General features: G+C 53.6%; 1 protein-coding gene across 2 annotated transcripts; it reads right to left on the reverse strand.

The window, feature by feature from the left end:
• Positions 1 to 5,699: 5,699 nt before the first annotated feature.
• Positions 5,700 to 26,925, reverse strand: TNNI1 (troponin I1, slow skeletal type). 2 transcript variants are annotated; one of them, XM_040462062.1, is made up of 10 exons: positions 26,905 to 26,925; positions 20,506 to 20,558; positions 17,008 to 17,043; positions 16,360 to 16,363; positions 14,003 to 14,044; positions 13,212 to 13,343; positions 12,154 to 12,243; positions 10,764 to 10,940; positions 9,268 to 9,377; positions 5,700 to 8,306 (listed from the first exon to the last, which is right to left on the reverse strand). In XM_040462062.1, exons 1-9 carry the CDS (start codon positions 26,908 to 26,910, stop codon positions 9,270 to 9,272), a joined length of 648 nt encoding a protein of 215 aa, XP_040317996.1. In that variant the 5' UTR covers positions 26,911 to 26,925; the 3' UTR covers positions 5,700 to 8,306; positions 9,268 to 9,269. The 2 variants fall into 2 exon arrangements, with proteins under 2 accessions (XP_040317996.1, XP_040317997.1); XM_040462063.1 differs by lacking the exon at positions 26,905 to 26,925 and adding an exon at positions 20,708 to 20,769.

Raw genomic sequence — 26,925 nt, forward strand, 5'->3', positions numbered from 1 at the left:
TTCCAGATTGCGGGGATCAAATGAGTCCATCACGGAGTGTTGGGGAGCAGCGTTAAGGTTGACAAGGCCCCAGAGAGTTCTGAACAGAAGCCAAGGCAGGACCCAGAGCCGTTTGCTCTGCCAAGGAAAGACAGAGAGGGGATGGTCGTAAGCTGTGTCCCTGGATACTGCGATACAGGGCCTGACACTTCCCAGGGAGTCTGCTGTCTCCCTGGGGGCCTAGGGAAGGGAACTTTCCTTCCAGGGTTTGCCAGTGGTCCTCAACTTAGGAAGAAAAATACTCCTAGTCATTTGATGCCTGGCCCTTCCAGGGACACTTCATGAAGCCAGGGGACAGTCAGGTATCTGTCAGTCCAAAATCCAAAACCCTCTCTATGGATGTAAAAAAAAAAAAAACCCAAAGACACGGAAGGTCGGTATGCAGATGACTCTAGAAGTAAGAAAAAGTGAATTAGGTACATCTTAAAGTCCGGAGAGTTCTTTGGGGGCGGGTATTGTATATTTTACTAGGCACTTTCTATGTGCCAGGCCCTCTGCTTGGTGCTGTGCCAGCATAGTGGTTTCCTCGAGCCGCTTGGGACAAAGTGCCACAAATTCAGGGGCTTTGAACAACAGAAATTTATTTCCTCACAGTTCTGGAGGGTAGAAGTCCAAGATGAAGTTGTTGGCAGACAAACTGCCTCCTCAGGCCCTGAGGGGAGAATCACTCCTTGCTTCTTCCTAGCTTCTGGCGGTGGCTGGCCATCCTGGGAGTTCCTTGGCTTACAGTTGTGTCGTTCCAAACTCTGCCTTTATGGTCACATGGAATTCTCCCTATGTCTAGGTGTCTGTGTCCACAGTGCCGTCTTCTAATAAAGGCACCAGTCATGGGGCGCCTGAGTGTCTCCGGCGGTTAAGCATCTGACTCTTGATTTTGACACAGGTCATGATCTCCCCGGTCATGGGATCGAGCTGTGCATTGGACTCGGTGCTCAGCCCAGAACATGGAACCTGCTTGGGATTCTTTCTCTCTCTCTCTTTCTCTCCCTCCCTCTCTCTCTGCTCCTCCCCCGTGCACACTCAAGTTCTCTCTCTCTCAAAATAACTAAATGAAACTTAAATAAGGCATCAGCCATTATACGAGGGCCCACCTCATACAGTATGACCTCATGTTAACTTAATTACATCCACAAAGACCCCATTTCCCAATAAGGTCACATTCTTAGGCACCGGGGGATAGGAATTAAACATATCTTGCGGGGAGACGTAATTCTACCCACTACAATCAACAAGTGGCTTTGATTTCAGTGACACAAAGATGATAAGGATTCAGTTCCTGACCTCCAGACATTCTCACTCTAGCAATGGGGACACACACACATTTCCACAAACACCCGCACACCCAGGCCTCATGCCAGAGAGACCTTCATAAAAGATGGAAATTATGTCATCAGGAGAGATTAATAGAGGGATTGGGGAGTCCTAAAGAGGAAAGAACATCTGGCTGGGCCTTGAAAGTTAAGTGGAACTCAACTTCCAGAAAAGGCAGTCGAGCATCCAACTACCAGACACAGTGGAAGCCGTAGGGGCAAAAGTGGAAGGTGCTTATGGAACAGAGAGACGACTCATATGCCTGAAGCTTCGAATGCCTTCCAAGGCTGACGGGAAAGATGGGGGGCAGCTGGTGAGGTCCCAGTGTGTGGTGCTCAGGAGTTACCTTTTCGTGTGGAATATGGGGAACTTGAAGAAAAAGGGTTCATGGCCTCTGAATGGGAAAGGTCATGAGGTCAGATTGGAAGGAGAAGGCCATTCTTTATAGTCCACAAAAGAAATGAAAGGGGCTTGAGCAAGGGCAGCCAGGGAGAGGGAGGGGAGAGGTGTTGGAGAGCAAGAGCCTTGGAAAGTTGAATTGTCAAGACTGAGTTGGCTGATGGCAGGTGGTGAAGTAGGAGAAATCCAGAACTCTCACCTCCCTAGCCTGAGGGGCTGGGTGAATGCAGGTGCCATGGATGAGACTGGGACGCAGGGGGAGGAGGAGGCTTAGGGAGGAGGGTGACTTTAGACCACTAGGGGTTTTTCAGCCTCCACATTATTGACATTTTGGACCTGATAATTCTCTGTGGTGGGGACTGTCCCTGCATTATAAGATGGTCAATAGCATCCCTGGCCTCTACTCATTAGAATTTCAGGTCCCTGGAGAAAGCCAGGGGGAGCTGTCCAAAGATGGCTGGCTGCGGGAGTGTGGGTGCTCAGAAGACAGCTTCGCCTGTTTTCTTTGGTGGGGCAGGCGGGAGGATGGAGGGATCCCTGAGGACAGGCGGGGGAGGGACGTGTTAATGTTCAAGATATCTGTGCCCATGTGCTGACAACCTGAGTGTCTTGTGAGTGTCTTGAGAAGAGAGCAAATGCCTTCTTCACCTCAGTTTCCCCTCAACTCTATGCCTAGTGCAGTAGGTGCTTGGTAAAGGATTGGAGAGTTGCACTCACTTGCTTTGGGAAGAAGAACAGTAAAACCCAAATAGTCTGAAAACCCTGCCGAGTGTAACTTTGGGAGCTGGGTCGGGGAGAAGCTGAGATCGGGGTGGAGGTGGGGGGACTCTAAGTATCCCTTGGCCTCCAGGATGGGGCAAAACCAGGATATCAAGCATCAGCAGCTACCACAGTTGCCGGTGAGGGTGCACGTGGTACAGAGTAGCAAAAGTGAAGATATCATTCTTGGCGACCCAGCAATTGCACACCTGGGGAGAGAAACTCTCGAGCAGGAGCGGCAGAAGAGAGGCTCGTGAGTATTCCAGGCAGCACCGTTTATAGTAGCAAAAATCTGGAAACCACCTCAGTGTCACCAACGGGACCACGGATGAGTCAGCGATGGCGTTTTGGTCATTTCACAGCACTGGAGATGAGCTACAGCTAAGTGTATCCACAGGAGTGAATTTTACAACCCTCACCTGGCAGTGGAAAAAGCAAGAAGCATGCATTTCTGTCGGGTTTACACGCCCCACCCCCCGCAAATGCAAAAGCAAACGATATCTTGTGTAGAAATTCCGAAATGCGGAGCAGCGCTGTAAAGAGAACCAAGAGAATAGTAAACACAGAGTTGAGGATTGTGTTTACCTTTGTGGAGAGGAAGGGCCTTTGAAAGTATTTGCAATCCCCTCCGTCTTTACGTGAGTGGTTGGCATAGGGGTGTTCATTTCATAGCTCTTCAATGTACAGACATTAAAAACCGCAGGCATGTGCCGGTCACTTCCTCTGGGGAGAATCCGCGAAGGTAGGGCATGTCACATGGGGAATTCCCAGGTCAAAGGCAAGGGGTTCTCAAGACTTCCCAGCCAGCAGTGGGGGAGGGGTCATCTCTCTCCTCCCCTGCCAGAACTGATGTCTGGAATCCCCACCCTCAACCCCTATCAACAAAGCTCCTAGGGCAGCTTCCCCTTCTCTAAAGAGGCCAGAGTGGAGATTTAGGGGGATCCCCTGGCCCCAAACCATCAGATTTGTAAGTCACACCCTGACATTTCAGTTTTATTCTCATTCATATATACCCGCTAAACAACTGCCAGACCACTCTCCGGGAAGGCAGAAAACAAATAAGTGAAGTAATCACACACACACACACACACACACACACACACACACACACACACACAGCAGTGGTTCCCTGGCTTTGGGTTTTTACAAATTCATTATACTTTTTATTTATTTATTTATTTATTTATTTATTTATTTATTTTTAAAGCATTTTTTTTAAACATTTATTTATTTTTGAGACAGAGAGAGACAGAGCATGAACGGGGGAGGGTCAGAGAGAGAGGGAGACACAGAATCTGAAACAGGCTCCAGGCTCTGAGCTGTCAGCACAGAGCCTGACGCGGGGCTCGAGCTTGCGGACCGCGAGATATGACCTGAGCTGAAGTTGGCCGCTTAACTGACTGAGCCTCCCAGGCGCCCCTCATTATACTTTTTAAATACGAATCCCCAAATGGTGTTGCTACCATTTTATTTTGCAAAGGAAGAACATTAAAAGACAATTACCACCCACCATCCTCTGCTCCATAAGTAAAGAATATTTTAATACTAAAATAGTAAGACGAAGGCATGCATACGTCCGTCAGTCCTTGTCACTGAGTACACTTAGCTTTGTGGAAACTTCACCCCAGGGGCCCTGGCTTCCTCAGCAGCACAGTGGGGCAGTTGAAATTTGGGTCACAAAGAGCTCATGAGGAGAGTTGCATCCGCGAATCACCAGTACAAGGGACACGCGGGCGTCCACCCCACTCTGTGACAGGCAAGCCACTGCATGCTGTGTGCACACATACCTGGCTCACCTTCAGATGAATAGCTGGGAATGTTCACACACACACTCCTCCCCCAGGGGCTCCCAGTTTGGAACACGCAGATGAGGCCATGCTTCTCTCCGAAACCTAGAGGGTCGGGCTCACCCAGCCTGTGCTGACCGGTGACAGGGGTAGTTGTTGGCACTGGAGCCAGACGGGTGCTGAGCCAGGCCAGAGGTGGGCCACCCACTCAGGTCACCAGGCCTCTGCCTCTGGCTGGGATAGCAAACCTCCACCCACATCCAGTTTTCTCAGTAGACTGGGGGTCCAAGGACCTGTGTTTTCATCCCCAATTTTGTCTGTGACCTTGAACAAGTCACTTTCCTTCTCTGGGCCTCCAGATGTTGACCGCAGTTCTCTGTGCCGGTGCCAGGGGGTTATAGAGACTCACACTGCTCAGCCAAAGGGACCCACTGGCCAGCTTAGGAGTGTGTCTGGGGAGTAAGAGAATACCCTTGTTCCTCAGCTCCAGTGAAGGAGCCTCAGGCTGGCAAGCTTTGGGGAGTTTTGAGGAGAGAGCACTGATTCGGTCATGAGAGGAGGCTGCCGCCTGCACTGGTCCCAGCAACCTGTCCCAGCCTTCAGTAGTTTGGTCACCCAGCTGGAACGGAACCGCCCCCCTGGCTGCCCAGCCCAGATCCCTGCGGGGAGTCTGACTTACTTCGTGGGGGGCCTCTGGGGCTAATGTTTAACTCAGCTCCCTCCTTCAGCAGGGCACTTTAGCCCCAGCAGCCCTGGACGTTGGGCCTGCCCTGATCAACCTGCTGGAGGTGGGCTCCAGACAGACAGGGGGCCTGGCCTCCTGCCCCCATGGAGATAGGGCGCTCGTGGGAAGGGAGAGGCAGCCGCTGGCCTCCCGAGGACTCTGGGGCAGGCAAGGGCGTTCGCAGGTGGCATTCTGCCCTGGCCCTTCCTACCAAGGAGACAGGCGCAGCAGGTCCATCTCGAGCTGCAGGGGAGACGTTTACCCAGCTTAACCACAGGCCTCCCCCAAGAAATCGCCCCCCCCACCCCGTCCCTCCACCCCCAGTTCTGGCCCCAGTGTTGGAGGAAGACCTTGCCTTGGCTCAGTTGGGGAACATTTGTATCTCATTTGAATGCCTTCCCTTTTGGTAGGGATTTTGGGATTCCTCAGGTGCATAGGGTGGGCCCCTGACCCCCCGCCGTGTCCCTTCCGGAAGGTGGCTGCTTGGGCTCTTTGTGGTAAGTCAGGCCCCAGGAAGCACTACCCCAAAGGCAGGTTGACCGAGGCTCCAGGCTACCAAACCCTGTGACTTGGGGTGAATTACTTCACCTCTCCAAGCCTCCACGTCCTCACCCACCAATCCAAGACGAGAGGATCTATTTGTTAGCATTTTGGGAGAATGTAATGATATAATTATGATAAAGCATTGAACATCATATTTATTCTTATTAAAATAGTGACTAAGCATACGGGCTCTAACAGACTGCCTGGGTTGAATCCTGGCTCCTACCTGTGCGGCCACGGGAAGACGCTAGCCTCTCTATGCCCCAGGAATAGCACCTTTCTCATAGAGCTGTTGTGAAGGTCAAGTGTGAAGCTGTGTACAGTGTGGTGCCTGGTACTTAGTAAATGGGCTGCATGTGGGATCTGTTTTCAGTGGGAGGCCCAGGTCCCAGCTCAGCTCCCCCTGTATCTGGTCCGGGTCGTGCTGGCCCTCCATGGGGAAAGGGGCGGAAGCGTGGCTCTCCGGATACCATGCCTCCCACCCAGGCCCTGTTCACAGCTACAACGAAATGAGCAGCCCCCTCCCAAGGTTGCTGTCCCACCCAAAGCAGCCCTGTGACGGCGCCTGCCTCTTCCCTCACCCACTCAGTTCCCGTGGTTTTGGCTTTCTGGAAGCGTTTTGCCTCTTTGCCCTTGGTCCACCCTCACGGGAGGTGGATTAGGTTCAGCCGTGCAGGGAAGCAGGAAGAACCAAATGATGACCTCCGGAAAGCCTTTGGATGCCCGTGGCCCTTTCCCAGAGGGCATCCACCTTGGGTGTGTTGAGTTGGCCCCAAGGGCTCTCTGCACCGAGGTGTTTGTTTTGAGTCAGACTTGGGGCTGGTCTCCTGCCTCTGTAGGGCAGGGTGGAGACCCCAGTCTGCCAGGGCCCCAGGTTAACAGTCGACTGGTGGAACTGATGTTTGGCTTTGGAACTTGGGGCCAGGCTCTCTCAAAGGGCTGAGAAGAGGCAAAGCAAGGAGACCATGCTCTGGACCCAGGCCAGCCGAGAGGAGCCCTCCGAGGCAGGGAAGGGTGGGTTTCTGTGGCTGCCCGGGCACGAAGCCCAACCCCATCCTCTGTGTACAGACCGGCCCCATCAGGTTCTCCAGCTTCGTGTGTGCGTATGAGAGAGACTGGGTGTGTCCACGCCTAAGGCTTTCTGAGTATGGTAGGAGCTGTGCTCTTTGCACACATCTGCCTTTCTGCCTACTGAGCTGGCTGTCGCAAGAACCCCAGGCAGAGTGTTGCCTTCCCTAAACGCATCCCAAGCTGCTGGTCCTTCAAGGGGCTGGCAGGCTGAGCAGATCTGGGTCCGAGGGCCTGCCCCAGGAAGTAGCTGGCGCTGCACTTTGTACTCAGCTTCTGGCATTTGTGGCAGAAAATACCCTGGGAGCAGAGGGCAGAACAGGGACTCACAGGGTGGGAGGAAGGGGGACTCCTCAGACAGCTCAGCCTCTCTGGGACCAGGGCTGAAGTGATCAAAAAGTCAAAGGGCGCCGGTCGGGGACAGCCACTTTCTTTGTAGGCTTAATTCAGGAGTCACCAGGACACCGCCCTGAACAGCCCGGCTCTGCTCTACCCAGAACTTTGGTCTCTGTTCCATAGGAGCCACTCTCCTTGGTATGTGGGAGGGCAGCGGGGGAGGCTGTCCCCTCCCCTGATTCCACCCCAGCAGGCTCACACCCCTCATCAGGCTTTGGGTCCAGATATCAGTGGAATGGAGAAAGGACCTCACCTAGAGGGCAGACCACTGGTCGGCCCACCCCGAGGCAAGTGGATATGGAGGATATGACCAGTCCAGGAGTGTGAAGAGAAACTGGGAGGAAAGTGGGTGAAGGTGGAGGGAGCAGGGATCAGATGGAAAGGACAGCCCCAGGGATGGCGATGGGGAAGGAGCCGCCTAGTGGCCAGACTTAGAACTGCGAGTTGTCCCTCCTGCCTGGGCCAGGGCGCTGAGTAACTCTTGCCCAGGCCTGTAGGACCAGGTAAGGGGCTGAAAGCACCCTGACCTCTCAGCCCAGAATACTCAGGAATATCCAGCAGCTTCCAGGGAGAGATAATGCAGGTTTTCAGAGAAAGGGAACTGTGAAATCAAGCAGGGCAAGGGGCTTTGAATGCAGAAGCCCATTCTGCTGGCTGGAGTCATTAGGCTGGGCTGGGGCTGTTCCAGAGGCTAGGGCCTGGGTAATCTGAGTGTCCTGGATGGTGACGGGGTGCTGTTTAATGTCACTGGGGCTGCGCAGGAGGGGTCCCAGAGGGACCTTAGCAGGCAGCTGCCAACTCCTTAGACCTCCATTCGGACCCTGAGCTCATGCCTCGAGCCCAGAACAGCCATCTCTTCAGACTCCCTGTCTTTCCTTTTCTTCTGAGCACTCACAGCCAGAGCTACAGAAATGACCAGAACCCTGGTTTTTAATGGAGAAGCTGTGATGCCTGGGGGGCACCCTACATGTCATAGAAGCAGTGGTGGGATGCAGCACGGGGCCAGAGGGAAGATGCTCTCACACCTCTTCCTCCTCAGCTTGGCTGTACCACGGCTGGCCAGGGTCTATACCCTGCTAGGGTGAACTCTTCAGACACTGGTGTGTTTGTCCTCTTGGGTGTCTGTTTAATCCCACTTCCAGAGGAGGGCACTCAGGCTGGAGGGGAGAGGTGGGAGCAGGATGGGATGTTCCGAAATGCAGGGTGGGATGCAGAGAGGCGGGTGAGGCAGGCTGGAGGTAGGAGAAGGGGAAGCTCAGAGCACAGTGCAGCAAGCCGGCCTGTAGGGACAAAGAGGCAGAAGCCATTTTACAGATTTACCCGCAGGAGATACAGTTCTGGAACTTCTCACCCCTAGCACACCGGGGGCTGGACCACCATCCAGAGGGGCGCCTATGAAGCCTCAGCTTGGCAGCCCAGGGCCCAAGCTCCCTCCCCTCTCCTTTCTGAAGCCCAATCACCGCTCCTCCCCATTGTGGCTCCTCCTCCACCACTGGTTAATTTCCGATTCTGGGCTCTTACTTGCACATCAGCCTTCTGACACGCCCTTCTCCTGTACCTACTAACCCTTGCCTATCACTTCCTCAGGGAGCTCAGAGCTCTGGAAAGCCTGCCCTGCCAGGGCTATTTAGCAGACCTCTGCCCTACTGCACATCCCCTTGGCACTCCCATGGGGATTTTATGAGGCCTAACTTTGCTGCTTTCTCCAGCAACTTCCTCAGAGAAGCAGGGGGGGTGGGGGGTGGCTGTCTTCTCTGAATAGAACCCCCCTGGAACCAGAGACTGTGATTTGGGGTACTTTGCCAGGAGGTATTTTAAAAAGCTTAGATGTTCAGCAAGTCAGAGCTGGGGAGCCCCCAGGGATCGTCTCACCCAGTGGCTCTCAAGGTCTTGCAGGAGAATACCTACAGGGCTGGCCCACCCCAGAGTTGCTGATTCAATGGCTCAGGGATGGGGCCAGATCATTAGCAGGTGGTACTGATACCACTGGTCTGAGGACCACGCTTGGAGAACACTGATCTGCTACAGCCTCCAGTTTTATAGATGAGGGTAACAAACAACGCCCCAAAGCAGAAATGATGTGCCCAAGGCCTTAGGTTGCTAGAGCCAGGGCTGAGTTGAGCAGAGCTGACTCTCCTCGATGCACCACACTGGGCCCAACCCACCAGCCATCGTTCTGGAGCCCCTGTTATCTGTTAGATTCTGGTGGGCTCAAGAAGAAGGGAGCTGGTCTCTAGGTACCTCTACTGTGAGGTGGGAGACTTGGCGGCATCAAACATCTTCTTCCGGCCTTCCATCCCAGACATGGCTTCCACGTTCTTCCTCCAGTCGCCCACCTCCACGGGCCTCTCCTGTGGGCAGGCCACACACACATCAGAGACTTAGCAGGCCAGAGGGCAGCCAGGCCCTCCAGACATAAAAGAAACTAGGTGCTAGAAAGTCAGACTCCAGGGGCTCCTGGCTGGCTCAGTGGGTTAAGCGTCCGACTTCGGCTCAGGTCATGTTCTCGCAGTCTGTGAGTTGGAGCCCCACGTCGGGCTCTGTGCCGACAGCTGGAGCCTGTTTCGGATTCTGTGTCTCCCTCGTCTCTGGCCCAGCCCTGATTGCTCTCTCTCTCTGTCTCTCTCAAAAATAAATAAACATTAAAAAAAAAAAAAAAGAAAAGGAAAGAAAGTCAGACTCCTCGGGGCCCCTGGGTGACTCAGTTGGTTAAGCGCCTGATTCTTGATTTCGGCTCAGGTCATGTCACGGTTCGTGGGATCGAGCCCCATGTGGGAGCCCCAGTGTGGAGCCTGCTTGGGATTCTCTCCCTCTCTCTCTGCCCCTCCCCTGCTCACACATGTGCATGCATGCTCTCTCTCTCTCTCCCAAAATAAATAAACACATTTAAACATTAAAAAAAAAGAAGAAGGAAAGAAAGTCAGTCTCTTCAAGAAAAGGAAATGCTGACAGCCCTACCCAGCTGGTGAGGTCCAAGGACACATTCAGAGATAAACACATATCAAGCTCCACAGGAAGGAGGAGGCTGTGTCAGCTGGAAGTTCTGGATGATTGGGGCTAGTTCCCACCCCAGTGAACTCACAGCCCAACATTGCCTCCAGACCTACACCAACTTCCTGGTCTGGTGCTCAAGGCAGCTCAAGGCCACCCCTTCTAACCTACCTCCTCATAAAGTGGCTCATGTCCCATTTTATCAGCATATTGCCTGGCCATCTCTTCTCTTTATGAAGCTTCTAGGGCCAGAGACCATGCCTTTCATCCATGTTCCTTCTAGAGCCCATCGATTCTGGGCACATATATTGAGCTCAATCAGCTTTGAGTGATTTGTTCCTGAATGAGTGATTGAACTCAGTTTTCTAATTTCTGTGCTCATGGGTCCCATGACCACAATGATCTGCTGTCTTTTTTCCCCAGTAGCGACAGAGGTCACTGTCTCCCTTGTCATCCTAACTCCACATTCTCTTCACACTGGGTAGAGTTTTTACTTTATTGCTTGGTCTGGCTTTCTTCATGTCCCAGTTTCCTCCTCAGATTGAGAGCAGCCTGAGAGAAGGGAGCAAGTCTTTTTTCTTCCAAAACAGAATAAGACTTCATCACTGGTCTCCCAGAGGGTTCTAGAATGTTCTAACAGGCTGCCTGGCCTCCAACAGGAGCTCCTGCCTGAGTCTATGTGATGGAGTGACTGGTAAAGGCTGATGGGACAGGGAGTGAAAGGTTCTGAGAAGAGGGCTCCTCACCTTCTCTGTGTCTTCCTTCTTCACTGACTTCAGGTTGGCCCGCAGATCCATAGACACCTTGTGCTTGGAGCCCAGTAGGGCCCGGAGCATGGCATCAGCTGAAACCCGGACCCGACGCAGTGGTGGACGCTTGAATTTCCCACGGAGGTCCAGTACCTTCAGCTTCAGGTCCTTAATCTGCAGGTGAGAAGAAGCGAGGGTTCACTGGAGAGACTGCGTGCACCCCCAGGGCACCCTTCCTGAGGACCTCAGACTTCGACAGTTCCAGCCAAAACCACCCCCCAAATTCTCCAGCTTCCAGGCCAGACCCTCTGGGACACTCAGACCCACTCATCACTTTGCAAATAGCCACAATGTGTTTGTTGACGAATGAATGAAAGAGTAAATGGACAGATAAAGCACATTAGCCCTCTCTGTCAGGGTAGGGTGAATAGATAGGGCAGTCCCACCAAACTCAGCACAAGTCTGGTTTGGAAGCCCTGTTTGGGGGGGGGGGGCTGCTGCCTCTTATTCCTGTGGCCCCATTTCTGCTTCTAAGTAGCCCCTCCCAGTGAGCCTTCAAAGCAGTTCATTGAGGGCACAGCCTTGGTCCAGTGGGGCAGATGAACTCCACTCCAGGGTGCTATCTCTAGAGGGAATTCTGGGAAGATTAGTGATGCCACAAACCATCATTCCTGATGGGAGAAGTAGGAAGAAACAAAGTGGTGTCCCATCCCACTACGTCCCCTCCTCCCTGTTTGAACAAGCACCCAGGAGCAGCTCACTACAGCATCAGGAGTCCTGCCCTTCTGAGTTCTGCCCCATCACACTGGAGCAGGGTCTGGACTGAGCTAATGCTCCCACGCCCCACACCGAGGGAGCACAGGGCACTGCAGTGGGTGGGCGTGGGGGCGGGGGGGCAGCGACCAGACCTGGTCCCACAATCACCACTGTGTGACCTGGACCAAATTTCTCAGCCTCTCTGAACCTCAGCGTCCCTCTTTGTAACGTGCAGATAATAGCACCTGCTTCATCCACGGGGGGCGTAGGGAGGATCAAAGGGTGCAATGCACATGAAAGCCATTCACAAAGGGAAGATGTTATTAACAAGCATATGATTGTTTGTGTGGGTGAACAAAGAGGGCAGCTCTTCTTAGGCTGAGGAGCCCGTGTGGCCGGTTGGGAGGAAGTTTGTGCTTTTCATCTGTGTGATTATCCTCTCTGCCCATCTCCAGTCCTAGGGGCTGGAGTGGAGAGACCAGAGCTTCCCAAGTGGCCACTTCCCAGACCCTGCAGGAGAAGGGGGACCCACCTAGTCCACGGCTGCAGCATCATCGCCCCCCCACCTGCCCCGGACATTGGACATCGCCCCACCACGCACCCAGCCTGCCCTCTACTCCTACAGGCTCACCTCCCTGGTGTTGTGGAGGCATTTGGCCTCAATGTCATATCTCTCCTCATCCACCACCTCCACCTTGGCGTGCAGGTCCCGGCAGAGGTCCTGGAGGAAGAAAGGTTAATCAAGCACAAACAGAAAAGAGGGGACAGGAGCTTTGGGGACCCCAGCCTTTCTTTTCTGCCTCCATGCCCAGCACCTTTGCAAGATTTACATTCTGGAAAGGACCTGACCATCCCCTTTTCTCTGAGGTTCATGGCTTCTGATAGCTCAGTGTGTAAGCCCTTTGTTTTCCTTTCTGAATGTAACTGTTTTCTTTAAAAAGTTTTCTTGTAAAAATCAGTTAATTGTAGAAAATTTGAAAACTATGTGTTAAACAAAAAGAACATAATAAGAATAACGAGTGGGGTGCCTGGGTGGCTCAGTCGATTAAATGTCTGATTTCGGCCCAGGTCATGATCTTGTGGTTTGTGGGTTCGAGCCCCGTGTTGGACTCTGCACTGACAGGTCAGAGCCTGGGGCCTGCTTCAGATTCTGTGTGTGTCTCTCTCTCTGCCCTTCCCCTGTTCTTTCTCTCTATCTCTCTCCCCCCCTCAAAAATAAATAAACATTTAAAAAATTTTAAAAAATAACGAGTGATGTCACCAGTAGATGACCATTGGTGACATTTTGGTATATTTCCTTCCAGTCTCTTTTTCTCTGCAGTCACTGGCATGTAAACAGGTATCAGTGTTTTACAAACATTAAAAACCTATTTGCAGGAGAAGGGGAGAAATGGGGCCTCCCAAGATCCCCCCCCACTCCCACCCCACTGCACACCTTCCAGGCCCTGGCACTAGTCTGATGTGGGGCCCCAGCCCTGGCCTGGCCCCACCCAAAAAGCTGCTCCTCCCCGCTCTGAGTCTCCCTTCCTGCGCTTGTGACATGGGATCTACCAGCACCACCTCCCAGGGGTCTATGAGATGACATGAGACCTTGTAAGGGAAGAGCCACTTGTAAATGAACCGAGCTTGGAGCCAGTGTTAGCTCAGGCTCCTGCCAGCTGGGCCCTGGGGTCAGCCGTGCAGACTCACCTGCAGAGCACTGAGGGACAGGCCACGGGTCTGCAGCGTGGGGATGCGCTCAGCCAGGTAGCGTGCCTTCTCAGCCTCCCGCTCCTCATGCTCCTGCTCCCAGCACTCCTTGGCCTTGGCCAGCATCAGGCTCTAGATGGGACAGAGCCTCCTGACCCCGGGGCCTGGGGCCCTCATATTCCCCACATCCTCTCCCTCCGCCCCCCTGCCCCCAGCATCAGGGCCAGAGGGGAAGGCTCTGCTCTTGCCTGTGACTCTACAAGCAACGTGTTCTCATACTGGTCAGGGTGCAGCCCAGGCAGCCCTTGGAGAGTACGAACAAGATAGTCCCACGGGGTGTGCAGGTGTATGGGCTGGCTGCAGGCAGGACCATGTGAGAGCAAGCACTGAGAGACTGCACACAGCACTTCTTAGACCCTGGAACTTGTTTTTCCCTCAGTCTCCCTCTTACCCATTTCTGGTCTGTTCTGGGCCACAGAGCTCCAAAGAGAGAAACTCTTGCCAAAATAAAGCAAGGCCCTCTGCCTGCCACCAGGGGATTGCCACCCTGAAGCTGGTCACTGCCTCCTCTCAGGAATCTGGGCAGGTGCCAGGACTCCATAGATTCAGGATCCCACTCACTGACCACCAGTCTCAGGCAATGGCTGAGTCCCCTCTGCCCCCTCATCACCCTCACTTTGGTCTCCTTCCTCTTCACCCCCCCACAACCCTCCACACCCCCACAGAGTCTGCACCACATGCCCTCCTCCGTCTCCCACTGGATGTCCCCCAGAGCCAGCACGAAGCCTCACCTTCAGTAGCAGTTTGCGGGAGGCAGTGATCTTGGGCTTTCTCTGAGGGTGAGAAGGGGAGAGACAGGTGGTGAGGTAGAGTCTGCAAAACCGGAAATGTGGTCTAGGCTAGGATGCGTGCGTGCCAGCCAGGTTCACCATCACTACCCGGAATCCTCGCCATAGGGTCCCTTAACAGGTCCCTCACCTCTGTGACTGAGCCCCTCAAATTCAGAGAATTCTGTAGTCAGCTACCTTGACTTAGAGGCCGAAACCCCCGCTTTCAATCCTGGTTCTAACGCTGGTGGGAGCCTACGTGGGTCACATGACCTCTGTGGACACCTCCTTCCTCGTCTGTAAATAAGGATGCTGAGACCCACCTTCCTCAGTCCACAGAGTTATTACAGACAGAATGACATCGTGGACGTGCAAATCCTTTGGAAGGCATGAAAGAGAGGCACCTGTTAGTGCTCTACATAGTAATGTACCAACACCTTGATGATCTGTTATGTCAGAGGAACAAGCTGTGAATTTCATACGTGAAGAAGTATATCTTTTTAGCCATCACAGCTTTTTTAATGTCAACATCAGCCGTATTCATCTTCCCCAGGTATAAAAACCTCGTTTTCTGGGGGCGCCCGGGTGGCTCAGTTGGTTAAGCGTCCGACTTTGGCTCAAGTCATGATCTCACGGTCCATGAATTCGAGCCCCAAGTCAGGATCTGGGCTGACAGCTCAGAGCCTGGAGCCTGCTTCGGATTCTGTGTCTCCCTCTCTGTCTGCCCCTCCCCCGTTCATGCTCTGTCTCTCTGTCTCAAAAATAAATAAACGTTAAAAAAAAAATTTTTTTTTAACCTTATTTTCTTATTAAAAAAAATCCTTGATATGTTCCTGCCAACTGGACATGTTCTCACAAGTCTTAGCTCTACGGCAGCGTTTCCCTCGGGGGAGGCGAAGGTGAGGTGGGCTGTGCAGTTCCTAACTGATGAGGATTGAGGCCTTCTGAGCATTTGTATCTCTTCTTGACCACAGGTTGTCGATTCTCATTGTTACCAGTGAGCAGCATAGACTATACCGTGCTGCGGGCCGGGAGAGTATAGCTCTGGTTTGTTAGGCTAGTGTGTAAAGTAGAAGTGAGCAGGATTTGCGGGAGAAAATGGGAGAAAAATGACGTTACATTTTGTGCGTGGAATGTGTGACTTCTAATCCGACTGGCGAGAGCAGTTCTGTTTGTCCCTTCACCTTCTCAAGCGAGGTTGGGACTGCGTCTCAGATTGGTGTGCTCGTGGGAGAAACGGCCCGTGGCTATAATCATTACCACTCACGGTTTACACACTGTAATGTACTCATGGAAAGGTTTTGTTGCAATATCGTTCCCCCGCTGTTTGGTGAGCTTATGGGACACCTCGTTGCATCATCAATCAGTGGTGACTCACTTTACTATGAGCCTCAGCAAAACTTAGACATTCATATGGTGGGGCGCCGGGGTGGCTCAGTCAGTTAAGCGTCTGATGCTTGATTACAGCTCAAGTCATGCTCTCGCTGTTCAGGAGATGGAACCCCGTATCAGGCTCTGCCCTCACAACGCAGAGTTTGCTTGGGATTCTCTCTCTCTCCCTCTCTCTCTGCCCTTCCCGTGCTCTTGCTCTCTCTCTCTCAAAATAAATAAATAAACATTAAAAAGAAAAAAAGAAATTCGTATGGCTATTGAAAAATGGTGTACTGAGAATCTCATTGAGAATCTCTGTGCCAAATGCCCCCTCCATCGGTGCTACTAATTCCCACCCTTGCCAGTTCAGAGTCCACAGCCCTATCCCTGAAGTTCCTAACCCAGGGCTGAATATACAGGCTGTGTTCTCAGCAGCCTGATAAATCTGGATTGTTTCAGAGTTACCTAAGACCTGAGGGGAGTGGAAGGACATCTCTGTGCTCCTCCCTCAATGTTTGGTCACTGGGCAGGGGTAGAATAGCCCAATGATGATGCCTTGTTACTCTTCAAATATGGCTTTGCATAGGACCAGCTCTGCAAAAAACAAGATGGTCCCCCAGGGCTGGACAAGTGAGCAGAACAAGTGAGGAAGTACTTGCTCCGTGCTCAGCGAGGGTGCACAGCAAGGCATGGGTGCAGAATCACCCCCAGCTGTGCCGTGGCCCTAGCTAGCCCCAGGACGACCTTCCAGGGAGATTGTGCACCGGGGCCACCACCCTGGGCCCAAAGAAGCCCCTGCCTGGAATCTTCACCCAAGATTTCTATTCACCGGGGACTTTCTTAGCCACTGGCCACCTGCCCTGCCCCCGCCCCCTGCCACACACACTGCTTATGCCACCTTCACCAGTCTCAAGACTAACCAAAACAAAGATACCCCAAATCTCACTTACCTCGCTTCAGGCATCCACCACAGGAAGGACAGGAGAGAACAGAAGACAGAGCGTGAACCATTGATATTACATATGCAACAGCAGAACCATGTAGACAAGCTTGGACAGGGGTGGTGTGGTGCCAATCATACACCGGAAGGAAATCAGGCATCAGACAAGGGGACCAGCAGAACGGAATAAAAATCCAATGGCTCCCTGGGCTACTGGAGGTTCTCGCGGGGAGATACTAGTCATTGTAAGCCAGGGAGGAGGGGTGGAATTTCAGGGAAGCCTCAACACAGGGTTCCAGCAACGTGAAAGCTTCTGTCTCTGGCCCTGTGGGCAAATTTCCAGTGCTTTGTTCATCTGTTGGGCCAATGTCAAATCATGGCCTGGCACATGCAATTCATCTGATCGGTGCAGGGACAAACTCTGAAACAGGCCTCAAAGCTCTCCCCTAAGCAACCTGGAGCATGAGTTCTGCTCAAAGGCTAGGACGATGCACAGTAACACTGGGGACCCAGGCACTCAGGACTGGTTCTGCTTTAGAATCTGATCTCCTGGGGAACTGCTTCAGGGGTTGGACAGATGGCGCCTCAACTATGGGGCTGAAATCTGTAGCAATGGGCCTTGCTTTCCCGGAGTCTCAGTGGGGGCAGGGCTACTTACACTTCAGGCATGGTGGTGGCGGTGGGGGGGCAGCACCTACGGGCACAAAGCAATCATCAGTGTGGGAAAGTTACGACTCCTGCTTCCCAACCCAGCTGAGCCTTGGGGCTGTGTCAGCAGCCCAGCCTGGGAGTGTCCGACAACAGGAAGAAGAAATCAGACATAATGGATTCTAACAGGTCAGAATAGGATAAATACTTGTCCATTTATTCTTTATTTCATTCATTCATTCATTCATTCACTCACCCACTTACTCATTCACTCACAAGAGAGAGAAGTCTTAGAAGAGCAAAGAAGCAATATCAGAACCCAAAGTGGCTCTGTTGGCCGGGCATGTAGGGCGGGGATTGGCAAATTACAGTCCACAGGCCAAATCTGGCCCCCAAACTCTTTTTGCTTAAAGGGTTGGAAAATAAAGAATATGCAACAGAAAGTTTTGTGACCTGCAGAGCCTAACATACTGATTATCAAGCCCTTTCCAGAAAAAGTTTACCAACCCCTGTGGGGAACAGAATGGAATCCATGGAACTCTGTTTGAAGAGTGAGGTCACGGGGCCCTAAACAACGTGCTGAGTTGAGAGTCTGTCCTATGGATGAGCGTGGGCATGAAGTTCTCAGAGAGGGGAAGAGTCTGAAAGATGAGTGGCACCGAGTGAAGACGGAATACAGGTAGCTGCCATAAAGCACAACTCCAGAGGGCGCTGTTGACACTGTGCAATGTAATTGGGCCCGGGCATGCTACTCCCATAGAGGGCAGTGCAACCTGCACCCCTGGGGTAGGGCGGCGAGGGGGCCCTGGAGGGGGTCAAGCCAGGAGGCAGGGCAGATCCTGTGTTCTACTCTGTTCTTTATCCTGACCCTCTCCAGGCCAGTTTTCCCCTCTGCAAAAATCGAGGTTAGATAAATTGTCCACTTAAAAAAGCCTTTAAAGCCTTCGTTCAAACCAAATTTTACTTGGAAGTAACACAAATGTGATCAATAAGAGTAAACGGCCCAGGTTGAAGCGGGTTACATAGGAGGCCCAAGGCCTTCTTGACGACCTCGGACTGTGCAGCACAGTTTGAAGCTCCTTGACTGGGTTATCCTGGGGCTCCCTTCAGTCCCAACAGTTGGGGGACCCAGGCCAAGAAGGGGGTCCTCAAGGCTACACGAGGGGGATACTCCAAAGCCAGACCTGACTCACCATCTTGCCTGGGCCTGGACAAAGAGCATTCCAGTAGAGGGTGGGGACTGTGCAAAACATCGGGGAAAGAAGGGCAACTCGGGTGGGAGCAGGTGTGCAAGGCAGGACAGGAATCCCGAGCTGGGTTGTGAAGTGAGGAGGAAACTGGCGTGTGTGCATCGGGGGCCATGGAGCGCAGGATCGGGAGTTCGAATCTGGTCCGAGAACCTGGTTTGGTAGGGGGCAGGGCAAAATCTAAAGGACACTTGGAAAGTAGCTACCAGTAACTATTCCAGAGCCACCTTCTGCCTCTGCCTTAATTCTCTCCTTTCCCTTTGTGCCCACGAAGCCTCCTCCCCCACCCCACGAGTGGGACTTGGCCACCTGTCCTGAAACTCCCCACCCTGTCAGAAAGCCCTCTGGGCCCCCCACCTCTGCCCCTGCTGCCTGGGGAGGGTGAGGCCTAGGGTGGAGGAGGGGGAAAGGGAGTGTGACCCCAGAGTCTCAGCTGTCACCCTGGGGCACAGAGGGAGAGGTAGGAGACAATCCATAAATTCCAGAGATATTTGGCTGAAATTAGATTTTATCACCAGCTGTTTATTCTGAGGGCTCCTCTCCTCTGAAGACTCCCGAGGAAGTCCAAAAAGAAACACTAGCTGGTAAAGAAACACCTCCAGGTCTGTCTATCCATCATCATTGCCTCCCATAATGCCAGTCTGCAGAGGGCACCAGGTCTCAGCTCAGTAGGGATGTGGCTCACCCTTGGTGGGCATTTGGCCATGTTCACACCTCCCTCAGACAGCCCCACTGTCACCAGCATGGAGCCTTACTTGCCCAGGCCAGTCAGGGCCCCCTGCCAAGCTCCAGGGTCTGCCCTCTCCCCAAGCCCCCCCCCCCCCCGCCCGGCGTGCCCCATTGACAAATGCCAGGCCAAGGGGTCCCCAGCCTGTGCTCTGATACCCACCAGACGGGACCCCTTGACAGGTCCTATGGGAGACAAGCAGAAACCTGATAAGCAGAGTCAGGATGCAGATAGCAGCAGCAAATGTGAGGCTGGAGAGCCAGCATTCCTTCACCCCCACAAGTAGCAAGCAAGGAGATAATTAGAAAATCCACCGCTGGGGGGAGGGAGGGAGCAAAAGATGGCCAGGGGTTGACTCGGAGCTGGGCTTCCCTTTCCCTGAGGCCCCGTGGGGTGGGACAGGAATATCAACTAGACTATGAGGCTGAGTGTGTGAGCGTCTGTGTAAGTGTAAGTGTGTAAGTGATTGTGTGTGTGTCTTTACGGACGGGACCAATCCCTTTGCACGCCTGATCATCAGGGACACAAGTTTCTGGTTAGGCTCATGTGCTTCCCTCTGCTCCCCATTCCCTGACCTTGGACCCCAGTTCAAGGTCACCCCAGTCCTCTTTGACTATTAGCAAGCATCGTTACTCCCACACCCCCATCTTGAGCTCTTAACAGGAAAGCCTAATCTCAGGACGGCTGTGGGACAGTCTCCCAAACCTGGTGGCTGGTGCTGCCTTTAGCCCTCACCCCACCCCCAGTCACGGATCCCAATAGAAGGAGCCCTCTGTTATGCGTTCAGACTCTCATGCCCCAACCCCAAATGCTGTCACCATTGGCCTTCCCCCCTAGAGCCCCCCTACCCCAACTACTTCTACTCCTCAGAGCCAGGAGCAGTGGACAGGGGTGGGGCCCTTGCCAAGCAGTGTTGGCAGTCTGCCCTCACCTCTTCTTGCCCTACTCTACAGACAGGTGGGCAAAGGGAACTGAGCACGTCCCTCAAAGACAAAGAACAAAGAGACAAGATGGTTTCCTCAGTCAGCAGAGGCTGGGGTCCCGTGTTCCAGGCTCCCCTAGAGCTCCACACACCGGAGAACCGTCTTTCTTTTCTGCTGCAGGCATTGCCTACTTGTATTGCTCACCAGGCTCCTCCTAAACCTCCAAATGCAGCTCTGCCACCCCCGTTCCCTGATTCCCAATGCCACCCCCTTCCCCTCGGTGCCCTCTGGACAGCCTGGTGTGAAACAGAATCCGCTAGGCTCTGCCCTGGGGCCCCTTGAGCAACCTTGTGGGAAATTCTGCTCTTGGCTCTAGCCTTAAAATGGGCAGGGGGGATTTTACCTCCAATCACAGTTTTACAGGAGAGATGTCATTGCACAGGATGAAACCCTGCGGGAGCATTTGGGGGCCGTTCCACCAGCCAACCCAGTTGCACAAGCAAGACATGTCTCCCTCCATCCCCAGGCCCTGGGTGTCTCCTGAAACTCAAGCCCCAGTTTTTCTCTCTGGGCTCGACCTCGATCCAAAGTTCAGGGCTGCAGACACTTACCTCGTTCGGTCTCTGTGAGCTGGGCTGGCCCGTGTCTCGCTGTGGACCGCAGACTGTGAGGGGCAGAGCAGAGGGGAGGCTATGAAAACTATGAGCGACAGCAACTGGCCAGTAAAAATAGAACAGACACACTGCCCCTCCTCCCACCCCCTCCCACCACACACACACCCCTCACAGAGCAGACACACGCCGCAGCACACACATCAGGCACACGCTGAAGACACGCATGTACAGGCTCAGGAGTGCACCCAGATCCTGTGCACACAGAGGTGACCAGCTGAGTAAAACCAGCACCCACCTAGGGGGATGCAAGCCGAAGAAGGGAGAGAATGAGTGGCCAGACCAGATGAGGCACTGAGCAGCGAGGAGACTATAGCAGAGCAAGGGGCTCTGGTGGGGGGCAGGGTGCCAGGAGGCCTGGGGTGGGGGGGGGACGCGCCGGGGGGGGGGGCAGGGGAACTGTCTCGCTGACCTACATCTCTCACAGGGAAATGTGGAGATCACTTTTCTGGAGCCCATGCTCCAAAAGCCTAAGAGGGCTAAAGACTGGATTTGGGGGCTCTTGTGTGGCTCTGGTACACGTGCCCGAGGAGGATGCCTGGGCTTGGGGGTGATGTAAGGGGTGACGTTAACAGCGCGGCAGGCGGAATCCAATGAGCCTTCCTGGGACTGAGCTGAGTGGCAGGAGCAGCAGGGCCCACGCTTCCAGCATATGGAAGTCTGAGGGTCCGCAGATGCTCTGCACCCCTCTCCAAGTGGGTTTCCAGGAATCCAGGATTCCTGGGTTCCAAATGGCTCCCCTCATCCCATGCCTGGAACTCAGACTCACTCACCTTCTCCCCTGCCTTACCCTCTGTCTCCAGAGTCCAGGGGGCTGGTGCCATAGAGGTTGCACCTGTTTACTGGGTATTTTTAGACAGTTGATGAACACATAATACCCACCCTATAGTCAGAGAAAGACAATGCCTACTATGTTAATCCTGTGGCTATTATTGTCGGTCATCTCCTGGGCCAGGATCCCAGGCCAGGACAGGACAAGCAGGATACTGACCCCTCTTGGAGGCCAGCAAGAGCCTCACACGTGGCAGGAAGTTAGGGAGCTCTACCATGCTCCATGTTTGGTGGGGGAGAGAGCTGGTGGACAGGAGTATCCTAAGGAGACACACCCACAGAGCCTACAGAGGGGTGAAAGGCTCCGCCCTCTAGACATTGCCATTCTAGTGCCCAACAGAGGCTGCTCTAATTCAGCTCTGGTCAGGTCAATTTGGGAAAGTCCCCATGCTGGAATGCTGCCAAGAGAGAAGGGACAGGGTCTAGAAAGTTATAGGGGTTGGGGGCATGGGACTCTGAGTGGAGGGGCTAGAATGGAAAATAAGGGCAGGTATCAGCCAAGGAGCAGCTGGAGGTCAGAGAAGTGGTTTGAAGGCCGGGATGAGTCTACTGGAGTTTATTGTATTGGCTTATTACATTTGTAAATCATCCAAGAACTTTCTCTTTCTTTTTTTTTTTTTTTTCTGCACATTTTAAAAAAATGTTTATTTTTGAGAAAGAGACAGAATGTGAGCAGGGGAGGGACAGAGAGCGAGGGAGACACAGAATCCGAAGCAGGCTCCAGGTTCTGAACTGTCAGCACAGAGCCCGACGTGCGGATCGAACTCACAAACTGTGAGATCATGACCTTAGCCGAAGTTGGTCGCTTAACCGACTGAGCTACCCAGGCACCCCCCTATCCAAGAACTTTCTTACAAGAACTTAAGACGCACCCCCAAAAATGAATTATCTGCATGGATTATTCTGCTTTTTGGGAAGGAAAAACAAAGAAAACAGATTGACGAATGGAAGAACAAAAGAGGGTCTTCAGGGACCACGATGAATCGTGGACTCTGGGGTGTTATCATCCTCAGTCCCTGTGAGACAGAGTGGGGCCGGGATACCGCATCCCGGACCCCAGCGTCCTGAATGCTTCGACACCATTCCTCCACGCCATGTGGTCCAGCTCTCTGCCCGCAGGTCCACCCCAACCTGTCAGCTTCTCTAGGGCCTCTTTCCTGCTGTGTGTTCACAGGTGGCCTTCAAAAATGGGACTGTTATGCTCTATTGTCCTGGCGCCTGCCCCAGTCTTCCTGTGTGTGTGGACCACTCCAGAGGCCTCTGCCTCCGGAGCCCGCCTGCAAGGCTGGCGATCTCTGGCTAGGAGCTGCCCACACCCAGCTGAGGGGCCAGTGCTGGATGGCACAGGCCCTGGGTCCCACCTTCTGCCCCTGCCAATGTGCCTCTGCAGCCTTTCTCCTGCCCTCCTCGCTTATTGTCACCCTCATGAGCGGTCACCCCCTTCTCAGTGCATATCTGCCCAGGGGCCAGGTCGCCCCCCTGCCATTCTGCCTGTGGCGCAGAAGCAGCCATCCCAGGAGCTCTGAGGCCATGTCTGACACAGACGCTCACCTGGTAGGGAGGACCCTCCTCAAACACAGAGAAAGAAACAGTCCTTCTGGCCCCACGGGAGCCCCACGCAGAACTCCCTGTGGTAGGCTGAATGGTGGCCCCTCAAAGTTGCCCATGTACTAATGAAAAAGATGTGCATCTTTCACCTTATATGGCAAAAAGTACTTTGCAAATCTGATACAATTAAGGAGTTGAGGATGGAGAATTACCCTGGATTATCCACGTGGGCCCAATCTAATCACGTGGGTCCTTATTAGACTGAGGCATTAGGATCAGGCTCAGTAGTAGGACACCTGAAGAAGGAAGAAAGATCAAAAAAGAGACTATGCTGCTGGCTTTGAAGACAAAAGACATGACCATGAGTCAAGGAATGCAGGCAGCCTCTAACCGCTGGAAAAGTCAAGGAAACAGAGTCTCACCTCCAAGCCTCAAGAGGGAAGCAGGCCGGCTGACACCTTCTCTGTTAGATCAGCGGGACTGATTTTGAACTTCTGCCCTCCAGAACTATAAGACAATAAACTTGGGTTATTTTGAATCACTAAAGCTGTGGCAATTTGTGATAGCAACAATAAGAAACTAATACACTCTGTAATGCCTTCCTGGGCCCCAGGACTTCATGGTTCAGGGCATGTGCTTGGGGCATGCCAGAAAAGCCGTGGGCTTGGGGGGATGAGGGGCTCCGTGAGAAGAATAAGCCCTGGTCCAGTGTCGTCTGGGCATGACAGCCTGGAACAGACCCTCACACATTCCTGGCCAGCCCATAAGGGCCTGGTCTTCCCAGAGGTCAGCTCTGAACTTGCTCAGAAGTTCACAGGATGTCAGAGCAGGAAGATTGTCCAGTGCAATCACTGTGCCCTTGAGGAAACAGAGGCCCAGAGAGAAGGGGTCACGTGGTGAGTGGGCCAGGTCTCCTAATGGCCAGCCCAGTGCTCCCGTCACGTTGCACTTAAAGCATGTCTGTCCCCTTGAGTATACCCCGGTCCTCATCCCACCATCCCTCCTTTTAACTGTGATATAACCCTGGCCCCACCCTTGACCCTAACATTCGCCAGAGGCCCATAAGTGCCCTCAACTCACATTGGGCAGGTATGTGGCTTCTACAGCCAGGCCTGGCCTTCATTTCAGGCCTTCTCCTGGCCGCTCGGAGGTCCATGTGAGCTGAAGAATGCACCATCTGGCCGCACCTGGAGGCCCCAGCCCTAACCCGCCAGGACCTTCATCTTCTTGCTCTCTGTTCTCTCATTTGGTCTCCAGAGGTAGCCCTTGCCCTCCTGTGATCCATTCTGTGACCAGTTTTGTGTGATATGCTCAGCCTGATCTTGTTCACGTACTTTGTCCAGCTTCTATACTGAGCCGGTGAGTCTAGCCTTGGGCCTCCCACCCCGACATTCACATAATGCCGCTGCTGGCCTTTTCGACTGGAACCCCCTGTAGGGTCACTGCGACCGACCCAGATGCAGTGTCCTCTCTGAACCTTGGCTTCCTCGTTCGGAAACTGACTTTACGGTGCGCGGTGACCTAAGGGTGAGGCTGGCTTCCACGGGGACTCCCCTTCCCTAGGGCGAAGCTGATGGCCTTCCCTTAGCCTCTTTTTAAAGTTCAGGGACAGGGGCGCCTGGGTGGCTCAGTCGGTTGAGCGACCGACTTCGGCTCAGGTCATGATCTCACGGTTTGTGAGTTCAAGCCCCGCGTTGGGCTCTGTGCTGACAGCTCAGAGCCTGGAGCCTGCTTCTGATTCTGTGTCTCCCTCTCTCTCTGTCCCTCCCCTGCTCATGCTCTGTCTCTGTCTCAGAAATAAATAAATATAAAAAAATAAAATAAATAAATAAAGTTCAGGGACAGTCTGAGGTAGCCTTGACCAGAAGCTGGGCCCATGTGGTCCGTGCCCTCTCAGATCTCCCAAGAGGTCCGAGCTCAATGGAAAAGAAAACAGTTGTTGGAGGAGAGGGAATGGGCGTCAGGACTCCCCAGATCTAGGGAGAAAGGGGCCAACCCAAGAAGAGGGAGCAGTTGGGGGTAGGTGAGGTGACAGGAGAAGACCAGGAGGGGATTCCAGCCTCTGGTCCCATGGGCTCCCAATGTCCCAGGGCTTGGGAGGACACAGGGCGAGGAAGGAAGTGTCTGGCCAGCGGAGCTAAGCCTTGTAAGGCCGTGGGTTGTGGAGTCAGGGCCCCATCCCCTCAGTGGCGACACCTGTCAGCCTGACTGCCCTGGCATTGTCTGGGAAGCTAGGAGCCCAAATTAGCAAGTGACAAGGCTCAGCGCCTCTGCCTTCCAGGCAGCCCTGCCCCTGCATGCCCTCCCCCACACTGCTCAACCGTCACTGAGGTGACAGCTAGCCCCCTCCCCGCCTCCTCCACCCACCCCATCTTAAGCCAGGGCTGGGTTTCCGGTGGCTGAGTTCTTAGAGAATGCAAGGCTGGGGGCTGAGAAGGCACCAGAGCAGAAGGAACAAAGAATTATAAAAGTAATCACCCCTCAATTTTCTGCCACACATTAACCTCACCATTAAAGCCTGTGGCATTAGAGACATAGCCTAGTACAGGGAACCCACACACAACTCCCTAGTAACGCTCATTAGTATGACTTAAGCCATTTTGCCCTTCCCAGCCTCTATGTCATTATCTGTAAAATGGGATAATAATAGCGCCTACCGCAGAGGGTTGCTGGGAGGCCTCAATGAGGTAACGGGTCTGGAGGGCTTTGCAAATGTCTGGCACAAAGCAAATGCCCCACAAATGTTAGCTCTCAGTATATTCTCATTGAAGGCTCAAGGTAACATTCGGAGGTAGGTACTATTATTAACTCCGTTTTAGCCATGAGGAAACTGGGGACTCAGAATGGTTAAGCAAATCACCCAAGGTCCCACAGCAAGGAAGAGGCAGAGCTGAGACCTCTCTGTGCTCCTTACCCAGGCCTCACCCTGCCATCTGGCAGGGTAAGTGCTTAATAAGTTAGGAGCCATGCTTATACTCAGCCTGCATGATGGCTTCTACCAGGAATTTGGAATGAACCAGGCTTGGGGCCCCCAAAGCCCCATAGAATTCATCGCAACGTTAAAAACTGTTAAGTGAAGCTTTGATTCCCTCTTCTCTCTCTACCTAATTGTAAGCGGTCTGGCTGTGTAGCAACAGATGGAATTAGCCACTATTTCCAGTGCTGTGAAACCGTAAGGAGGAGGCTCTTCCCTTCCCTCCCCTCCGGGAAGGCCTGCCTGGGGCCAGGCCTGGGAGCAGCACAGTTGGGTGAGCCGGAAGCTGGGGAGAGGCCTTCCTGGGAGAGGCCCAGCAGCCTCCAGCACTGAGCAGAGAGGGGGCTGACCTCCAGCTCAACGACTGGTGTTCCTCTCGCCCTCTCCTCCACAGCTCTGCACCTACCCCACCACCTTCCCACACCTCTGACTGCCTCCCACACCCCTGCCCAAACCTACTGTGTCCTCCCTTCAGCACCCTTCTCTTCCAGCTCAGCATTGCCACCCTGAGTCCTCCTCAGCCCCTCTGCTCAGTTCCCCTATCAGCCCAGTGCTGTGATGGAGGAGGGGGACAAAAGGCCACGCCCATTCCCACCCCAGACCTCGGGTATGTTGCCAGCTAAGCCTTCCACCCAAGAGCCTGGGGTCGGCCCTGGCCTTGACAGGTCCCTGAAAAACGGGCTGCTGCTCCAGAAATCCCATAATGGGCAGGTGGAGTTTGGGGCTGACTCTGTGGGGTTGGGAGGGGAAGTGGGGGACAGAGGCAGAGAGCGAGCTAGCAAAGCAGGGGTGGACCCCACTCGAGAAACAAATTCTTTTCACACTGGCATGTGAGCAGTCAGCGAGGCTGGAACCGGGAAGCCAGCTCACTGTGTCTCTCTCCCAATTCTGCCTCCCCCTCCCCCTGTCCACTCCCCCCCGCATTAGCCCTCAGCACCATCTCCAGCTGGGCCTGTCCTGCCCCCCGATTCCCAGCTTGCCCGCACCTCCATCCTGGCCACGTGAGT

This window comes from Herpailurus yagouaroundi, unplaced genomic scaffold, assembly GCF_014898765.1.
Source record: "Herpailurus yagouaroundi ecotype Mexico unplaced genomic scaffold, PumYag 308, whole genome shotgun sequence".
Classification (NCBI taxonomy): domain Eukaryota; kingdom Metazoa; phylum Chordata; class Mammalia; order Carnivora; family Felidae; genus Herpailurus; species Herpailurus yagouaroundi.

Coding starts and splice junctions, on each gene's coding strand:
- TNNI1 (XM_040462062.1), bottom strand. Junction 13,344..14,002: donor CCCGCAAACTGCTACTGAAG/GTGAGGCTTCGT, acceptor TGTCCCATCTAG/AGCCTGATGCTGGCCAAGGC. Junction 12,244..13,211: donor TGTCCCTCAGTGCTCTGCAG/GTGAGTCTGCAC, acceptor TTCTTCCTCCAG/GACCTCTGCCGGGACCTGCA.